This window comes from Aulostomus chinensis, chromosome 8 (genome assembly GCF_037954235.1).
Source record: "Aulostomus chinensis isolate RoL2024-O1b breed Wild chromosome 8, RoL_Achi_v1.0, whole genome shotgun sequence".
In the NCBI taxonomy this organism is placed as follows: domain Eukaryota; kingdom Metazoa; phylum Chordata; class Actinopteri; order Syngnathiformes; family Aulostomidae; genus Aulostomus; species Aulostomus chinensis.
In genome coordinates, this window is record NC_141327.1 from 28,388,461 (window position 1) to 28,403,538 (window position 15,078).

At 50.3% G+C, this 15,078-nt stretch overlaps 3 protein-coding genes across 5 annotated transcripts; 2 read left to right on the forward strand and 1 right to left on the reverse strand.

The window, feature by feature from the left end:
• On the forward strand, positions 1-6,953 carry LOC147257967 (aspartate aminotransferase, cytoplasmic-like). The gene is made up of 9 exons (XM_086212246.1): positions 1-269; positions 2,477-2,658; positions 3,900-4,023; positions 4,130-4,242; positions 4,668-4,772; positions 4,889-5,039; positions 5,164-5,329; positions 5,747-5,889; positions 5,986-6,953. Exons 1-9 carry the CDS (start codon positions 161-163, stop codon positions 6,123-6,125), a joined length of 1,233 nt encoding a protein of 410 aa, XP_086068372.1. The 5' UTR covers positions 1-160; the 3' UTR covers positions 6,126-6,953.
• On the reverse strand, positions 6,852-12,481 carry yju2b (YJU2 splicing factor homolog B). Of its 3 annotated transcripts, none has more exons than XM_086212249.1 (10): positions 12,288-12,380; positions 11,669-11,719; positions 11,505-11,558; positions 11,138-11,220; positions 9,662-9,717; positions 9,514-9,574; positions 8,935-9,077; positions 8,675-8,847; positions 8,123-8,261; positions 6,852-8,026 (listed from the first exon to the last, which is right to left on the reverse strand). In XM_086212249.1, exons 2-10 carry the CDS (start codon positions 11,669-11,671, stop codon positions 7,557-7,559), a joined length of 1,182 nt encoding a protein of 393 aa, XP_086068375.1. In that variant the 5' UTR covers positions 11,672-11,719; positions 12,288-12,380; the 3' UTR covers positions 6,852-7,556. The 3 variants fall into 3 exon arrangements, with proteins under 3 accessions (XP_086068375.1, XP_086068374.1, XP_086068373.1); XM_086212248.1 differs by lacking the exon at positions 12,288-12,380 and adding an exon at positions 12,060-12,264; XM_086212247.1 differs by having other exon boundaries at positions 6,853-8,026; positions 12,361-12,481.
• Positions 12,404-13,803, forward strand: LOC147257969 (transcription factor IIIA-like). The gene has a single exon (XM_086212250.1). The coding sequence runs from the start codon at positions 12,561-12,563 to the stop codon at positions 13,590-13,592; it is 1,032 nt and encodes a 343-aa protein (XP_086068376.1). The 5' UTR covers positions 12,404-12,560; the 3' UTR covers positions 13,593-13,803.
• The last annotated feature ends 1,275 nt before the right edge of the window (positions 13,804-15,078 follow it).

Sequence of the window (15,078 nt, forward strand, 5' to 3'; positions counted from 1 at the left end):
CTGTCAAATCAAACCGGGAGGAAGAAGTGCGTCCTGACCCAGCAGAGTGAAGGTGAACCCGGCCTGCCTCTCGCTCTCTCTCTTCCCTCCGCTGCCAGACGCACCCGCTCCCCGCTCCTCCTCCAACACTGTCCCGGGGTAACCTGCCGTGTCTCCAGCCATGTCCATCTTCAGCGACGTCCCTCAGGCCCCCCCGGTAGCGGTTTTCAAACTGACCGCTGACTTTAGGGAGGACAGCCACCCGCAGAAGGTGAATCTGGGAGTTGGAGGTAAGCGATGGCTAACGTTAGCTTAGCTTACTCTGACAGCTCGTCATTGAAGGAGGAAGAGGGGCTCATTTAGCAAGTTAGCATCGCGTGACCAGTCTGAATGCTAGCTATTTCTTGTTACTACGTGATCAAATATTAGCGGCGGCTGACGGCGACCTTGGCCAGCAGCTAGCGGGGAAGCTAACGAGCTGCTATTGATTGAAACAGCATCGCGGGATTAAAACCGTGACTACAAACAACAAAGGAAAGAATATTTCCTTATGATTGAATAGATCCAGTAGAAATAACACGCAACTGTAAAAAACACCGGTGCAATTTTATTATTGATTTATTTTATTTATTTTTTTTACTGAGATCAAACAGTGCAAGTATGGAGAAATTGTTTTTGGAGTAGCGAACTGGGTTTACCTTGAGAAATCTGGACATAAACAATCAGCAACAATAACAAGAGGTTGCAAACACACGTGACGGCCTCATACAGGTGTGCCACGTCACATCATCCGGGATTAATAATACCCACGTGTTGCAAAGAAAATCCTGATATTCTTGTTATTGTCTGTAAGATCTAAGAGGCGGGGCGGCCCAGTGGAGCAGTGGTCCTCACTGTGGCCCCCCATCAAGAAGGGTGTGGCTGGAGCCCCAGCTGGAACACGGGGTCTATCTGTGTGAGTCTCCATGTTCTCCCTGTTCCTGCTGGGTTCTCTCTGGTACTCCAGCTTCCTCCACAGTCCAAAGACATCAAGAGGGACCAGGTTAATCCAGACTCTAAATTGACCGTAGGCGTGGCTGGGAGAGCCAATGGTTGTCTGTCTCTATGTGTTGGCCCTGCCATGGACTGGTGACCTGTCCAGGGGGAAGGCTGCTGGATAGGCTCCACCCCCACCACCCTGAACAGAAGAAGAGGGAGAACATGGAGGGATGGACTTCAGAGGCAGCTGTGGTGCATCAGGGGCAGTTTACTGATCTTGTACAAGAGGAGCAGTCACAACCATGACAGAGCTCATGAGCCAAGCTCGCCGTGTCACATCGGCCGTCCTCTATGCAGGGTGTTGGGCGGGTCCTTCTCAGCAGCACGTCAAGGTTGTTCGCCGATGCTGAGCAGCTGTGGGCACTCTTTAACCATTCAGCTTGCATGAGGATTCAGCCTCCCGTGTGTCTGCATCACAGTGTTCACGTCACGCAGATTTACAGTGTTGAAACATCTTTGAAACCACTGAGTGAGAAGCTGGCACTCAGCAGGTTCCCTCAGACACGGAGCTACAATGAACCACCAGCTCAGTCTCAGGCTGGAGGAGCACAAGCGTTCTTAACGGCTTACGTTCAGCTTAAAATCTGAGCAGTGAGGCAAAATGAATTTTTTCCTCTGATACTGTGAACTTTATCGCAGCCTAAGCTGAGGGTGGAGGTCTGACGCCAGCGCAGGCGCCGCCACCTCTTAAGAACACCAGTAGATGTAAAACGTTCACATCTGAGAAACCTGGCAGTGTGATGATGTCAGAACTCCTAGTTTATAAGACTCTTTGCTGCTGGACCCCTCTTTGATTTTATTGATTATGTTTGACTGAGGTATGCTAACACTTCCCATCCACCACCATTCATTGTGCTAAGCTAACAGCTGGTCTCGGGGTGGGGGAGTTGGACAATAACTGTATTTCCAAATATGCTGACATGTTTCTGTAAGTTTTGAGGTCTTGGTGGTCCTGGAGGTCTGCTGGTCTAAAACCTCTGCTGACCACTGACACCCCCCCCCCCCCCATCCATGGTGTCTGTCCTCAGCTTGGAGGCTGATATGTGATACGGCTCTGCACTTGCACCCAGAGATAGAGTTCTTCAGAAGTCACTCTCTTATAAATACCCCCCCCCCCCGCACACTTGGTACAGCCTGGCTGGTCGTAGTGAAGGTGACCTTCAAAGTGTGACATTAATATGGAAATAAACAAGCGCTCACACACTTCCCCCCTGTTAACACCGAAGGTCCACTGAAATTCTTCTATAGAAGCTGCAACTTTCTCACCAAAACTGGAAGAAAACTAGAGATTAAAGCAGCTCTTTGATTCTTTTATTTTTTCTAAATTATGCAGTGTGTCAGGTGACACGAGTTCTCCGTGTAGGAACATCAGGGTCACACTGTAGAGTCACTGTGTTCCGTCCATTGTGTTGACTGCAGTCCGGAGGTGACTGTTGCTAACTGGCTGCGTCCCCTCCAGCGTACCGCACCGACGACAGCCAGCCCTGGGTGCTGCCGGTGGTCAAGAAAGTGGAGCAGCTGATCGTGGAGGACAGCAGCTTGAACCACGAGTACCTGCCCATCCTCGGCCTGCCTGAGTTCCGCTCCGCCGCCTCCAAGGTCGCCCTGGGAGAGGACAGCTCCGCCATCAAGGACAACAGGGTCAGACGCACAAGCTAACACTGTAGCTGTGTTTACATTACGGTTTTTCGCAAAATAAAAGTGATATTTCTAAAATTTTGACAAAGTACAACTGTGATTCTCAGGTGTTTCCTTTGAATGGTGTTTAGCGCATGAGCCATAATTCTCGTGAAATCTCGTCCCGCGAGACTCCACTTTGAGGAGGCTGGAGGTCCAAACATTCTTTAGTTTGGAGCGGCTACTTTGTCTCTCGCTGCTGCCGCTGCTGTTCTCATCACAAGACGAAGGCAGCGAGTGATGGTTCAAAGGTGAAGTCCGTATGTATGGAGGCGGACACCAACGAGGGATTAATGAGAGATTTAACGTAACTAACGTAGCGAAAAAAAGTGTTTCCATTGCACATTCGCGATATCCTTCTGTATCGACACGTCTGAAAAACCACCTCATGAGAGTGTAAAAAGGGCGGCACGGTGGTGCAGTGGTCAGCACTGTTGCCTCACAACAAGAAGGTTCCGGGTTCCAGTCCCGGCTGCAGCACGGGATCTTTCTGTGTGAGTCTCCATGTTCTCCCTGTTCCTGCAGGGTTCTCTCTGGTACTCCAGCTTCCTCCCACAGTCCAAAGACATGCAATTGGGGACGAGGCTGATTGATTCTCTAAATTGACCGTAGGTGTGAATGTGAGTGTGAATGGTTGTTCGTCTCTGTGTGTTGGCCCTGCCATGGACTGGCGACCCGTCCAGGGTGAACCCCGCCTCTCAGCGTTGATGCTGGGTTAGGCTCCACCCCCCGCGACCCTTAATGTAGCGCAAGACGATGGATGGATGGAGAGTGTAAAAAGTTTCAGCGATATTCGAGAGGTTTTTCAAAATGTAGGTGTTCCCATTACCAGTTTGTTATTGCGATATTTCGGTTTTGCGCAATTCTAGGGGGAATGGAAACGCAGCTCACGAGACACACACAGTTTTTGGAGTGGACCCCTGCAGGGATGACTTGTTTTTGTAGTCCAACAAGAAGTCAGCATCTCCATGGGTTCCCTCAAATGAAAGCCAATGAGATCGTTTCTCTAGATTTTGGATTATTGCTGGAAATAAACTCCAACAGAAGTTGACGAGGTTTACTCATGAAGATGAACACCACTTGGATGAGTCTTGAGGCATCGATGCAACCGTTAGCGGTACAAAGCTAACGGAAGGTGGAGGCAGGTGTTGTTCTCCGTGGTTTCATAAAAATCTTGAGCAGATTCTTGTTGTTTCCTGTCTCAGGTGGGAGGAGTCCAGGCTCTGGGTGGGACCGGTGCGTTGAGGGTAGGGGCGGAGTTCTTGCGGCGCTGGTACAATGGCGTCAATAACACAGCCACACCCGTCTACGTCTCTGCACCCACCTGGGGTGAGTAGACCGCTGGAGAAAACTACAAATCCCCTGAAATCCCTCAAATCCTCCGACTGTGTCTGGATTTGAACATCTGACAAATTTTGGGTTTTTTGTCCCCCAGAGAACCACAATGGCGTGTTTGCTGATGCTGGCTTCAAAGACATCCGTCCGTACCACTACTGGGATGCTGCTAAGAGGGGCCTGGATCTCAGCGGCCTGCTGGATGACCTGGAGGTGAGGACGGGTCAGGTTTTACTCCGGGTCATGATGAGTGATGTGGCTGAACCAACGACTCTTCCTCCTCTGAATTTAATATTTACCAGGTCTGAAAATAAAATCTAAACCAACATCAGATGGCAGGACAGTAAAAAATACTCACAAACATAAAAACGACTGAAAATGCTCTGCGTTTTAGCCTGCACCCTCCAGGGTGGAGCCTGTGTGGAGGCGCACATCGTGCTCAGCCGCGGTTCTTGACAGATCTGAGTGCTGCTCCGCGTCTCGTTGACCCCTCGTGCCTAAAACTGCAATATTCTTGGGAACCTTTCCGCAGCAGCCCAGTGCAGTTACGGGTTGAGGAAAACATTCGATGAGCCAGAAAACGAGGAAGAATGCAGTAAAAAGTACACTGTGGTCACATGTTTAATAATCGTCAACAGAAAGCTCCGGAACATTCGGTCTTTGTCCTCCACGCCTGCGCGCACAACCCGACCGGCACAGACCCGAGCCAGGAGGAGTGGAAGAAGATCGCAGAGGTCATGAAGGTGCGGTCACCTGGTCGCTGTAGATGAACATCGTATGGTAGTGATGTCATTGCACTGCTGAGTGATTCCCTCACCTCCACCTTTCACCCACCACGCATCTCTCTTTTCTTTTCCAGAGGAGAAACCTGTTCGTCTTCTTTGATTCGGCCTACCAGGGCTTCGCCTCTGGCTGTCTGGATAAAGACGCCTGGGCCATCCGCTACTTTGTCTCGCAGGGTTTTGAGCTCTTTGTCGCTCAGTCTTTCTCAAAAAACTTTGGCTTGTACAGTGAGTGACTCACTCTCTCTCACACACACACACACACACACACACACACACACACTAGTTCTTGATACAAACATCACTCTTAGCCACAAAACATTTCAATGAAATTCCTTTTTTTTTGTCTCAGATGAGAGAGTAGGTAACCTGACGGTGGTTGCCAAGGACAGCGAGAACCTGACCCGCATCCTGTCTCAGATGGAGAAGATTGTCAGGACGACCTGGTCCAACCCACCATCTCAGGGAGCGCGCATCGTGAGCAAGACCCTCAACAGCCCCGAGCTTTTTGCAGAGTGGTACGTTCTCAAGTTACTGCCGCTGCCTCGGGATTCTCCAGATGACGCTTCCTTTGCGTTTGTAACATGTGATGTTTGTAGAGCGAAGCAAATATCCGTGTCTTGAGGGACGGACGAGTCCAAATACACTGGAGGATGCAAAGCTTTGGCACACATTGATCAGAGCTGGCAGCCATATTTGGGCTCGAGCAGCGACCGGCCAAGCTGTCCCGTTAGAAGCGACGTTGCGCCAGAGATTTGGTGCCAAATGTAATCAACTTTTAGAATTTAGGAACTGACATTTATGGTCAAAAAGACGCTGGGGAAACTTTCCACTGTGACCATCAGACACCTGCAGCTGCTCACCTCACACACTCCCTACAGAAGTGGACCCAGCTACTGGTGTCTGGGGATTTATATTTCTTGTCCTGTCTCTAGGAAAGGGAACGTGAAGACCATGGCCGACCGCGTCCTGCTGATGAGAGACCAGCTGAAGACCAAGCTGCAGGATCTGGGTACCCCAGGGACCTGGGACCACATCACCCAGCAGATTGGCATGTTCAGCTTCACAGGCCTGAACCGTGAGTGGAGACACACACACACACACACACACACACACACTGAGTAGACTGGGCTCCACCCCCAACTAAACCAAACACTGTGTTGCGGTCCCACAGCCAAGCAGGTGGAGTACATGATCAAAGAGAAGCATGTGTACCTGATGGCCAGCGGCCGCATCAACATGTGCGGCCTGACCACCAAGAACATCGACTACATCGCCCAGTCCATCCACGAGGCTGTCACCAAGGTCCAGTAAGGCCGCTTCACCGTCCGCCCACTTCCTGCCTCCTGTCCACCACAGGAAGTATCGTCAAGTCTGTGCCCAAACCCTGCCTATCCTCTCCTCTAATTGGTTCAGCTGCTTCAGCTCCACCAATGGGAGGACAAACGCTTAGTTTTCCACATAAAGGGTTAAACCTCCGGGAGGTGCAATGATTGAAGGAAGAGCCGGGTCAAAACTAAACAAGGTCCCTGCCTCTGCAATCAAACAAGTTTACTTGAATTTTTTTTTTCTTTTCAAATTGGACATCAGAACGTTGGTATTTAAGATGTGTGTGGGTCTGTAGCTCCGACCGTTCGATGTAAATAGATGGTGATCACTGTTCAAGTCCTGGTTCTAACTGTAAAGTCACAGAACTGCTCTTCTTCACTTCTCTGTGCCAGTAACGCATCACTTCCACCGCCGTCAGGAGTCACCGGTGATTCCCAGACGCGTCACTTTATCACAAGTACTGTTTTTGATTTTAGAAGAGACGTTGAAGACAGCTAACGGGTAACCCAGGACTGTTGTTACACTGATGTGCCTACATCAGCGATGATGATGACGGTTAATTGTGATGAAATCACTGAGGTACACTCCCCCTCCCCTCCCCTCCCCTCCCCTCTGTCGTCTCCCCACCCAGCGGCGCCCTTGTGTTCGTTAAAAGGCCTCAAACCTGCCGGCTGTGCTGAGCCTCTCTGCTCACCCATTCACCACACAGACACACTCCAGTTATGTGGTGGTGGTTTTAATGGCATACAATTTTGTGTTAATTCATATGCAAATAAAACATCAATCACAGGAAACCAATCAGTCTGTCTTCCTCCATTTCTCCAGTTTCTATGGTAACCGCAGGAATAAAGCTCATAGCTTGTAACATTGAAACCTTAAATTTTCTAAAAAAAAACCCCAAAAAACAACTTAAAATTTGGAGTTTCATTGCAGTTGTGCGTTTGTCCTCCTGCTGTGCGTATCGGGACATGGATGTGGGGTAGAAGCGTGGAGGACCTTGATATTCAGATCTGACATGAGCGGGCCGGCTGACGTGATCACGTTCTACGTATGTGGAGTTTCTCTACGTTGATGTGACGGAGCAGCTGTGACGTAGTTTGTGGCGGCGGCTCACCTCCTGCTGCCAGCAGGTGTCAACGTTCGGTCTGTCAACGCTTCAGGGCGCGACTCAAAATGTGTGAAATCTGGAGAGGATCAGAGTGCGTGGATACAACAGGGCGGTTTAATGAAAGCTGACATTCACGATGAAGTGAGTCGGTGTCTTTGGGCCGTCCACGCCACATCTGAGGGGTCAAACTATGACATCGCTGTCCAAGGTATGTGTTTGCATCAACTTGACTTCTAAATTGATGAACACAGTTGAACGTGTCCATAATGATAGAGTAAGACTGGAACAGTGAGTTCCTAGAGGAGAGTTCACGGTGCAGGGTCGGAGTCGGAGTCGCTGTAGTCTGCCACCAACGATCGGACGTCTCCACAACTTCCCTCCTGCTCCTTCCTCTTCTCTCCCTTGACAACCACACAGGAAGTGGATGGAGGAGCAATCTCCTGGGAGTCACTGGGATTTTTCTTCGATACTTCTGGTCCCACTTGTGTTGGTTCCACAGTAACTTGTGCTACTTCTCCCGGGTGGCTGGTTTCAGGCTTTGACTCTGTGCAGGTGACGGTGGTGCAGGGTTCAGATTTGAGTCCAGGTCCTCCAGCTCGTCTGCGGATCAGGGGACTGGGGGAGGTGGCCAGGGCTTTGGCCACAGCTGCTTCTTTCCCCTGCTGGCCCAGCTTGTGGAGCAGACTACCAGCAGCGCCCCCTGGTGTGGCTGAGCTGGAGTTGAACCAGGAACGAGAAGAGATCTCCTTCCTCTTGCTGTGCTGCCTGTCCTCGTAGGCTGAGGTGGGACAGAAAAACAATGATTGGAATCCAGACTTTCTTCTGTTTACATGCATGACAACAAAACCGATGTTCAGACATGGTGGCTGCTTACAGTCGGGTGCCTGGTAGGTGAGCAGAGCCGCCAACCTCTTGTCCTCCTCCTTCTCTGGCAGCAGAGGGATGGACAGGTTAGTCCTCATCCTCACAGCGTTGTCCTTCTCCTCCTGCTCAGCCAGAACTTTCTTCTCAATCTGCAACACCAAGTAAAGTCGTTACAGCCTCAGCGACCTACGAGCAAAACCATCTAACGACTGGGCTCAGATCCTGGTGCTGTATGTGGCTGGTGCGCATGTGAATGATGCAAAGATGAGATGTGATCGAGTGCTCCGATCACAAGCGGTCGGCGCCAACTTCCGATCATTCAGACATCTTATCTGTGAGGCCGGCGAGTTGAGGGCGCAGGATTAGGAAGGAAGTTCTGTGGCAGAGCCAAAACCCAGGCCTGTCCGACGGCGAGGGCGCCGCAATGACTGACTGTGTGAACAGATTCTGATCTTTTTGAAGCGGGCGACAGAGCACCACTGTTGACTGAAGGAACCTCATACAATCCCACCTCAACAAATCTGAAGTAGCTCGAGAGAAACACTAGGGGTCAGTATGTTACCCTGAACTTCCTGCGGAGGGAGCTGTTGAGCTGAAAGTCGTCCTTCCAGCTGGACTGGTAGTCTTGAATCTCCGACAGCGAGGGCAGGGCCTTCATAAGCTTCTCTTTGTCTTTGCCGCCGTGGTCCAGCTTGTACATGGCGTCTGTCTCCAGCTTCTCTTTTTCTTCCCGCTCTGTTCGCAGAGGTGCAAGGAGAGACGTTAAAACGCCGTCAGTCCGCTAGATTTCTGCCACAATCAGCGGTCGAGATGATGGTGTACCTGTGGTAAGAATCTGCTCATTTTCGGCCATGTCCCAGCGCTCCTCCTTCCTGCTCGCCCCGCTCACTATCACATAGTCGCAGGTGGCAGGGTCCGTCTGCATCTCGATGTAGTTCACACACAGATGGCACTTCATCCTGAACCTGTGTGGAGGCAAACCCTCTGAATGAATGCGGAACTGTTCTGTCACGCTGTGAGAGAACCTGGTGAGTAAGAACAGTTCCCAACAGCCAGGGAGGCCGGTCAACACAGGCAGCACCACAACTACCAAAACTTCTAGGTCCAGGTACTCTGTATTTTAGGCTGCACATCAACGTTAGCATGTTCACCGTCTCTGAAAAACAGCCTCCGAGCACGATGGAACCCATGAGTGTTGCAGACTAAACATGGCAGGTGGGGGAAAAAAATGCTTTGACTGCTCAACCTATCAGAAATGTTTAGTAATGTTGGCCCCGCCCCCAAAAGCTATCGGACGTTTGTAGAGTCCTACCCCCCCCCAAGCAAGGGCTGTCCCAGTCTGGATCAACAACCCTGGTTCCTGAAGGTGAAACGCAGCCGACCTCTTCCGCCGGCCCTCACCTGTAGATTGGCGTGGTGTAGTAGTTCCCCACTTTCTTCTTCTCTGCATTGTAACGAACCCCTGAGCAGGCGGAACACAACAGTTATTAAAATGCCTGAGACGATCGTGAGAGATCGAGCCTGAACCGGCGTGTCCGTACCAACGTACCCATGCCGATGTGATTCTTGCAGCCGTCGCACCAGATGTTGTAGGGCATCTCGAACCTTAAGGGACAAAAATAAAGCCAAAAATGATTCCAACTTCCACTTCTTCCCACCAGTGTTGTTTTCGTCACGCTGGACGAAAACCAAAATGACGACGTCAGACCCCTTTTTTCCATGACGAAAATGAGACTAAGACGAACGTCACCATCGCCCTGTAAAGACTAAAATGTGACGAAATTGTACTCATTTTCGTCTGACGAGAACGAGACGAGACTAAATTGTGAGTGGGTGGACGATCAAAGCTTCAAAACATGCCTGCAATGTCAATCAAGAGCTCAAACATCAGCATGGAGCCAGCTGTGGCTGTTGGTCCTAATGGTCACGCCCCCATCATCAGTACACACCCACTAAAGGCCTCTCGCGCGCGCACACACAAACAGTCTGGGCCTGTCTGCCGCGGAGGAGACTCTCACCACGGCAGCAGCAGCGGTGTCGGCTGGTCGTGAAAAGAGGGACGATTAAAGCATAGCTTTAGTCTGTGAGGCTCGCCCTGAGATGCAGTTTCTTTTTTGTATTCAGCCTAAAGTTTGGTGGTGGTTCCACCTCCCCGTGGTGCAGAGACCGCTTCCTAGTGCTACGTGCTAAAGCTAGAATGAATGGGCCCGCTAATGTTGGCTGGTTTAAAGCAGCCTTCTATTAATTTAGCATGTTAGGAATAAAACCCTGTCCATTTGTGGAAGGGGGGCAGGTGGAATGCTTTGACCCACGTTTGTGGGACTGGGAAACACGGGAGTCCTCAGACCTGCTGCTGTTCCCTGTCTAAGCAACACACCTGGATGCTTTAACCAATAACAGCAGCTGAAGCCAACATGGAGGACATGAGGTCGTTCACATGGAAGTCAAGTGTGCTTTTATTTTTGTTTAATCCTATTTTATTGTGATACAATCCTCCCATTGTGTGCCAGTGTGGTGTCTGCTTCTGCAACAAAATAATAAAAGTAAAAGGTAGAGAAAGAAAGAGGGGAAGAACTCCCCTTTGAAGGTGGATCAGTTTAGTGCTTCATTCTGACACTGTAGTGGCCTATTTAGTACATTCACACATCCTTATTAAGAGGGATCTTTGATATTTGACTAAAACCTTTGAGTTTTCGTCGACTAAAACTATCAAGGACAGAAATGACTAAAATGTGACTAAAACTAAGAAGCGTTTGGTCCAAAAGACTAAAACTAAATCTAAAATGCCTCCCAAAAACACTGCTTCCCAAGTATTACTTTCATCGTTGTGTTTTATAACAAAATTATGCTCATGAGTTGTAACTGAGTTCATTCAATACAAAGGCACAGCTGCACTGCTGATGGTGGTTGGGTGATTTTCTGTGTTTACGGCCTCTGAAAATGATAAACGACGATGACAAACTGATCTGATGTCAGTGTTTGGACATGAAACGTCAGCTGATCACCGGCGGACGCGTGCACTGACCTGATGATGAGGATGCCCTGGGACAGCTTCCTGGCCCGCTCCCGCAGCGCGTGAGTTTTGTGGTAGCCATTGAGAGATCCGTGCTAAAGACAAGAGATGATGGAGCCCATCGGATCAATGCTACCATTATTTCGTGCACTTACACGTCCAGGCCAGGCTGTTAGAATCAGAATCATTTGACAGACTTTCTGCCACACATGGATGTTCTCAATTATTCTGCTCCATTTCAGTTATGATCACCTCTGTTTATCTCAATTAAATATAAGATGCAGTGGCAAGCCCTACGAGTCAGAATACAGACACGCAAAAAGTAAAACACCAAAATCCATTAGTGTGTGTGTGTGTGTGTGAGAGTGTTCATACACACCTTGGCTGGATCAAAATCTGGAGGATAATATTTATTTGTTCCTTTTCTTTCACCCTGTCAACAAAACGACGCAGAATTAATTATTAGGAAAATATCAAAGCCCTTTTAATCTCCCCTCATTGGTTACTTATACTGAAGAGGTCACAGGCGGCTGACCGACTCACCATAGTGACGCCGGAAGCTCCACAGCAGTGATGGAGTCACCCTGGTCACACCTAGAGGTGAAAACACACCCCCACAGGTTAATGTTGATGTTAATTATGCGCAATGTTAACACGGGTGTGTGTGTAACGGTTTAGGTTGGTTACTGAGGGTAAAAGGTTGGTCAAACTTCAACCTGGCTGGTTAGGAACCGAGCTAGCAGCCTAAGCTAACATGCTAGCTCACGCTAGCATCCTATTCACGCAAGCGGTACGTCCCTGAATGGCTTCCGCTGAGAAGAAGATCCCATCATTTTGAAATGTCTCGAGTGCCACATTGTGCTCAATAACACACGCACACGCAAAATAATCCACGAATGCTCCCGCAGACTCAGGGGAAGCCTGCAGAACGAACCGTCAACTGGAACGACTTCAGCTACCGGTGCCGCCTGGTTGTTCCGGAGACGGTTCAACCCGGGAGACGGCAAACTGAACCAAAAGCAGAAATAAACCACATGTCTTAAAGTCCACATAAATACGGATTCAGCCGTCGTTTGTAACTGTTATTGTAAACATGTCAACGTCCTGTCGTCCGCTGTAAAGAGATTCAGACTGTCGCAACACCTGCAATTGTGAGACAAACCGTAAGTATTCACGGAATAGCAGATGTTGTCACAATCACACACAGGTCGTCCGGTTGTTGTTGTATCCGTTACCTCCACGGTTGTGAGAGTCTTTAGCGGTGTTCAGCCTCTACCAAAACACAGCTGTTTGCGGATCTCCTCCACCGTGGAGCGTTTCCGGTCTCGGAAATGATGTCACGTCGCAAGAGATTGTGGGATTGAGGAAGTGTCCGTTCGAGGCTGAAAACGTGTCGGCGGCGTCTCGGACGAGTAAATTCGCCACCGGCTCAGACATGGAGGAGAACCCACCGCCTCACAAGCGTTTCATCTGCTCGTTTCCGGGCTGCTCGGCCGCCTACAACAAGCAGTGGAAGCTGGACGCTCACCTGTGCAAACACACGGGGGTGAAGCCGCACGCGTGCGAGCTCGACGGCTGCGGGAAGTCCTTCTGCAGCCGCTACCACCTGGCCCGGCACCAGCTCACTCACGGCGGGCAGCAGCCCTTCCCCTGCACCGTGGATGGCTGCAGTCAGGCCTTCACCACTAACTCCAACCGGGCCCGACACGTAATCCGCGTCCACGACCAGGACCAGAAAATGTACGAGTGTAAGTACGAGGGCTGCGGGCTCCGGTTCAAGAAAAACAAGCAGCTGAAGTCCCACGTGTGTGAGCAGCACACGCGGCTACCTGCTTTCCCCTGCACACACCAGGGCTGCCAGATGCAGTTCACCTGCCCCAGCAAGCTGAAGCGACACGAGAAGGTGCACAGAGGGTACCCCTGCAAGGGAGAGGGCTGCACCTTCACGGGGAAAACCTGGACCGAGTTCCTGAAACACAAGCGGGAGCAGCACCGTCCCAGTTGGGGGTGCGACCAGTGCGGGAAGGCGTTCAGGGACTCCTGGTTCCTGCATCAGCACCAGCGCGTCCACTCGGAGACACGCCGAGTCTACAGGTGTCCCAGGAACGGCTGCCAGAGGTCCTTCACCACCACCTTCAACCTGCAGAGCCACATCAACTCCTTCCACGAGGAGCTCCGGCCCTTCACCTGCCCCCAGACCGGCTGCGGGAAGACCTTCGCCATGAAGCAGAGCCTCCATCGCCACAGCGTCGTCCACGACCCGGAACGGAGGAAGCAGAAGCGGCCTCGGCCCAAGCGGTCTCTGGCCTCCAAGTTAAGTGGCTTCAGCAAGAAGAGGGCGGGGCAGAAGGCGGAAGGTCAACCTGGGTCGGTTGAGCTGGTGTCGCTCTTGCAGGACGCCACGCTTGTGTGCGGCGGGGCTGTGGACTCTCACGGACTGGGTCTGACTGCACCCGTGACGGCGTAGCTCGGAGAGAGGCGGCGTCCCTGCAGTCCATCAACCTGAAAACCCCTCAAAGATACTGACTGTGTACACTGGAGAGATGAAGGATGGTTGTGAATCAAACTCTTTATTTTTCGTCTGTTTTTCTGAGGTCAAATGAATGTTGCACTTTGTTTCCACAAAAATATATTTTTGACTCACGCAAAGTTGTAATAAATGCACTTTCCAGCCTCCAGTAGAGTTTCTGCTCCAGATCCACGTTGTAGCCCAGTGGTTCCCAACCTTTTCCCACTCAGGGCCCACTTTTAGGTCTCCTCCGACCCCATAAACATGGAGGCCACGTGGTGGTCCTCCTTGTTTCTGACTGAGCTGGAAACAGGAGAAACAACGAGGAGGCTCCAGTCACTGACAGCATCTTTAAGAGTAGCAGCACGCAGCTCTCGCTGATTCACCATCAGCGTCTCGTCTCTCACTTTGCTTCGTCCTGTTGCTCGCAGCTCCATCCTCACTCCACTTTCAGCCACCAGCATCAAACCTGACAGTGCCGGCCCGAACCTCAAGGGGGCCCTAAGCAGAATTTGATTTTGGCACCAAACACACCGTTAATCACGCAGACAACCCTCTATCTTGTTCCTTTTAAGTGTCATTCTTAACGTCACACTACCATCTCTTCCAAACGCACCTCATCGCCTGCAGCGTCTGGCTCTGCAGGCGATGAGGTGTCTACAGGATGCGTGGATCATGAAATCAGAATCTTCTTGTATTGAATTATTCATTCATTCCTTAATTATGTCGTCACTTCTTTAAGATATTTAATATGTTTAAAAACAAACAACAAAAAGAAAAAACAACAGGCCCCCTGGTGCCTCAGCCGGCCCTGAAACGTAAACGAGTCAAGTGCAATGCGGTCCCGCTGCACGGGGGTCCGGCCCACAACAAGAAACTTTCTGACCTCTAACTTGCTCGTCACACATCAAGGAAAAACATGACAAACACAATAGGGTCTTCAGGCTCAGGCCCTAATAATATACGATAATATATAATAATATTTAAACATTTTCATATCCTTTTAGAAGTAACTGGGTTTTACCATTTAAAACATTCTGTATTTTTTTGTAATTACATTCCACCCCCCCCCCCCCCCCCCCCGAAATCATACTATTTTGGAAATGATTTGACGGTCCACTTGCAATACCTTTGCGGCCCACCAGGGGGCCGCGGTTTACAGGTTCGGAACCTTTGTAGCCACTAATGTGAAATTAATAGTGAACTAATCACATGGGGGGGGGGCTTGGTCACATGGCCTTATTGGTGCTGAAACTATGACATCACATCAACATTGTTACATCATGACGTAATAACGCACACATGTTCTTTATAAAAGCTGGTGATGAAATCTGACCTGAATCTTGGAATCAAGAAGTCGTTCTGCATCGTTTAATCAGCAGGGCTGCGAAAGAGGAACTGTAGAAAATAAGAAGTCTTCGGTCTGTAACCTCACAGTGACCCC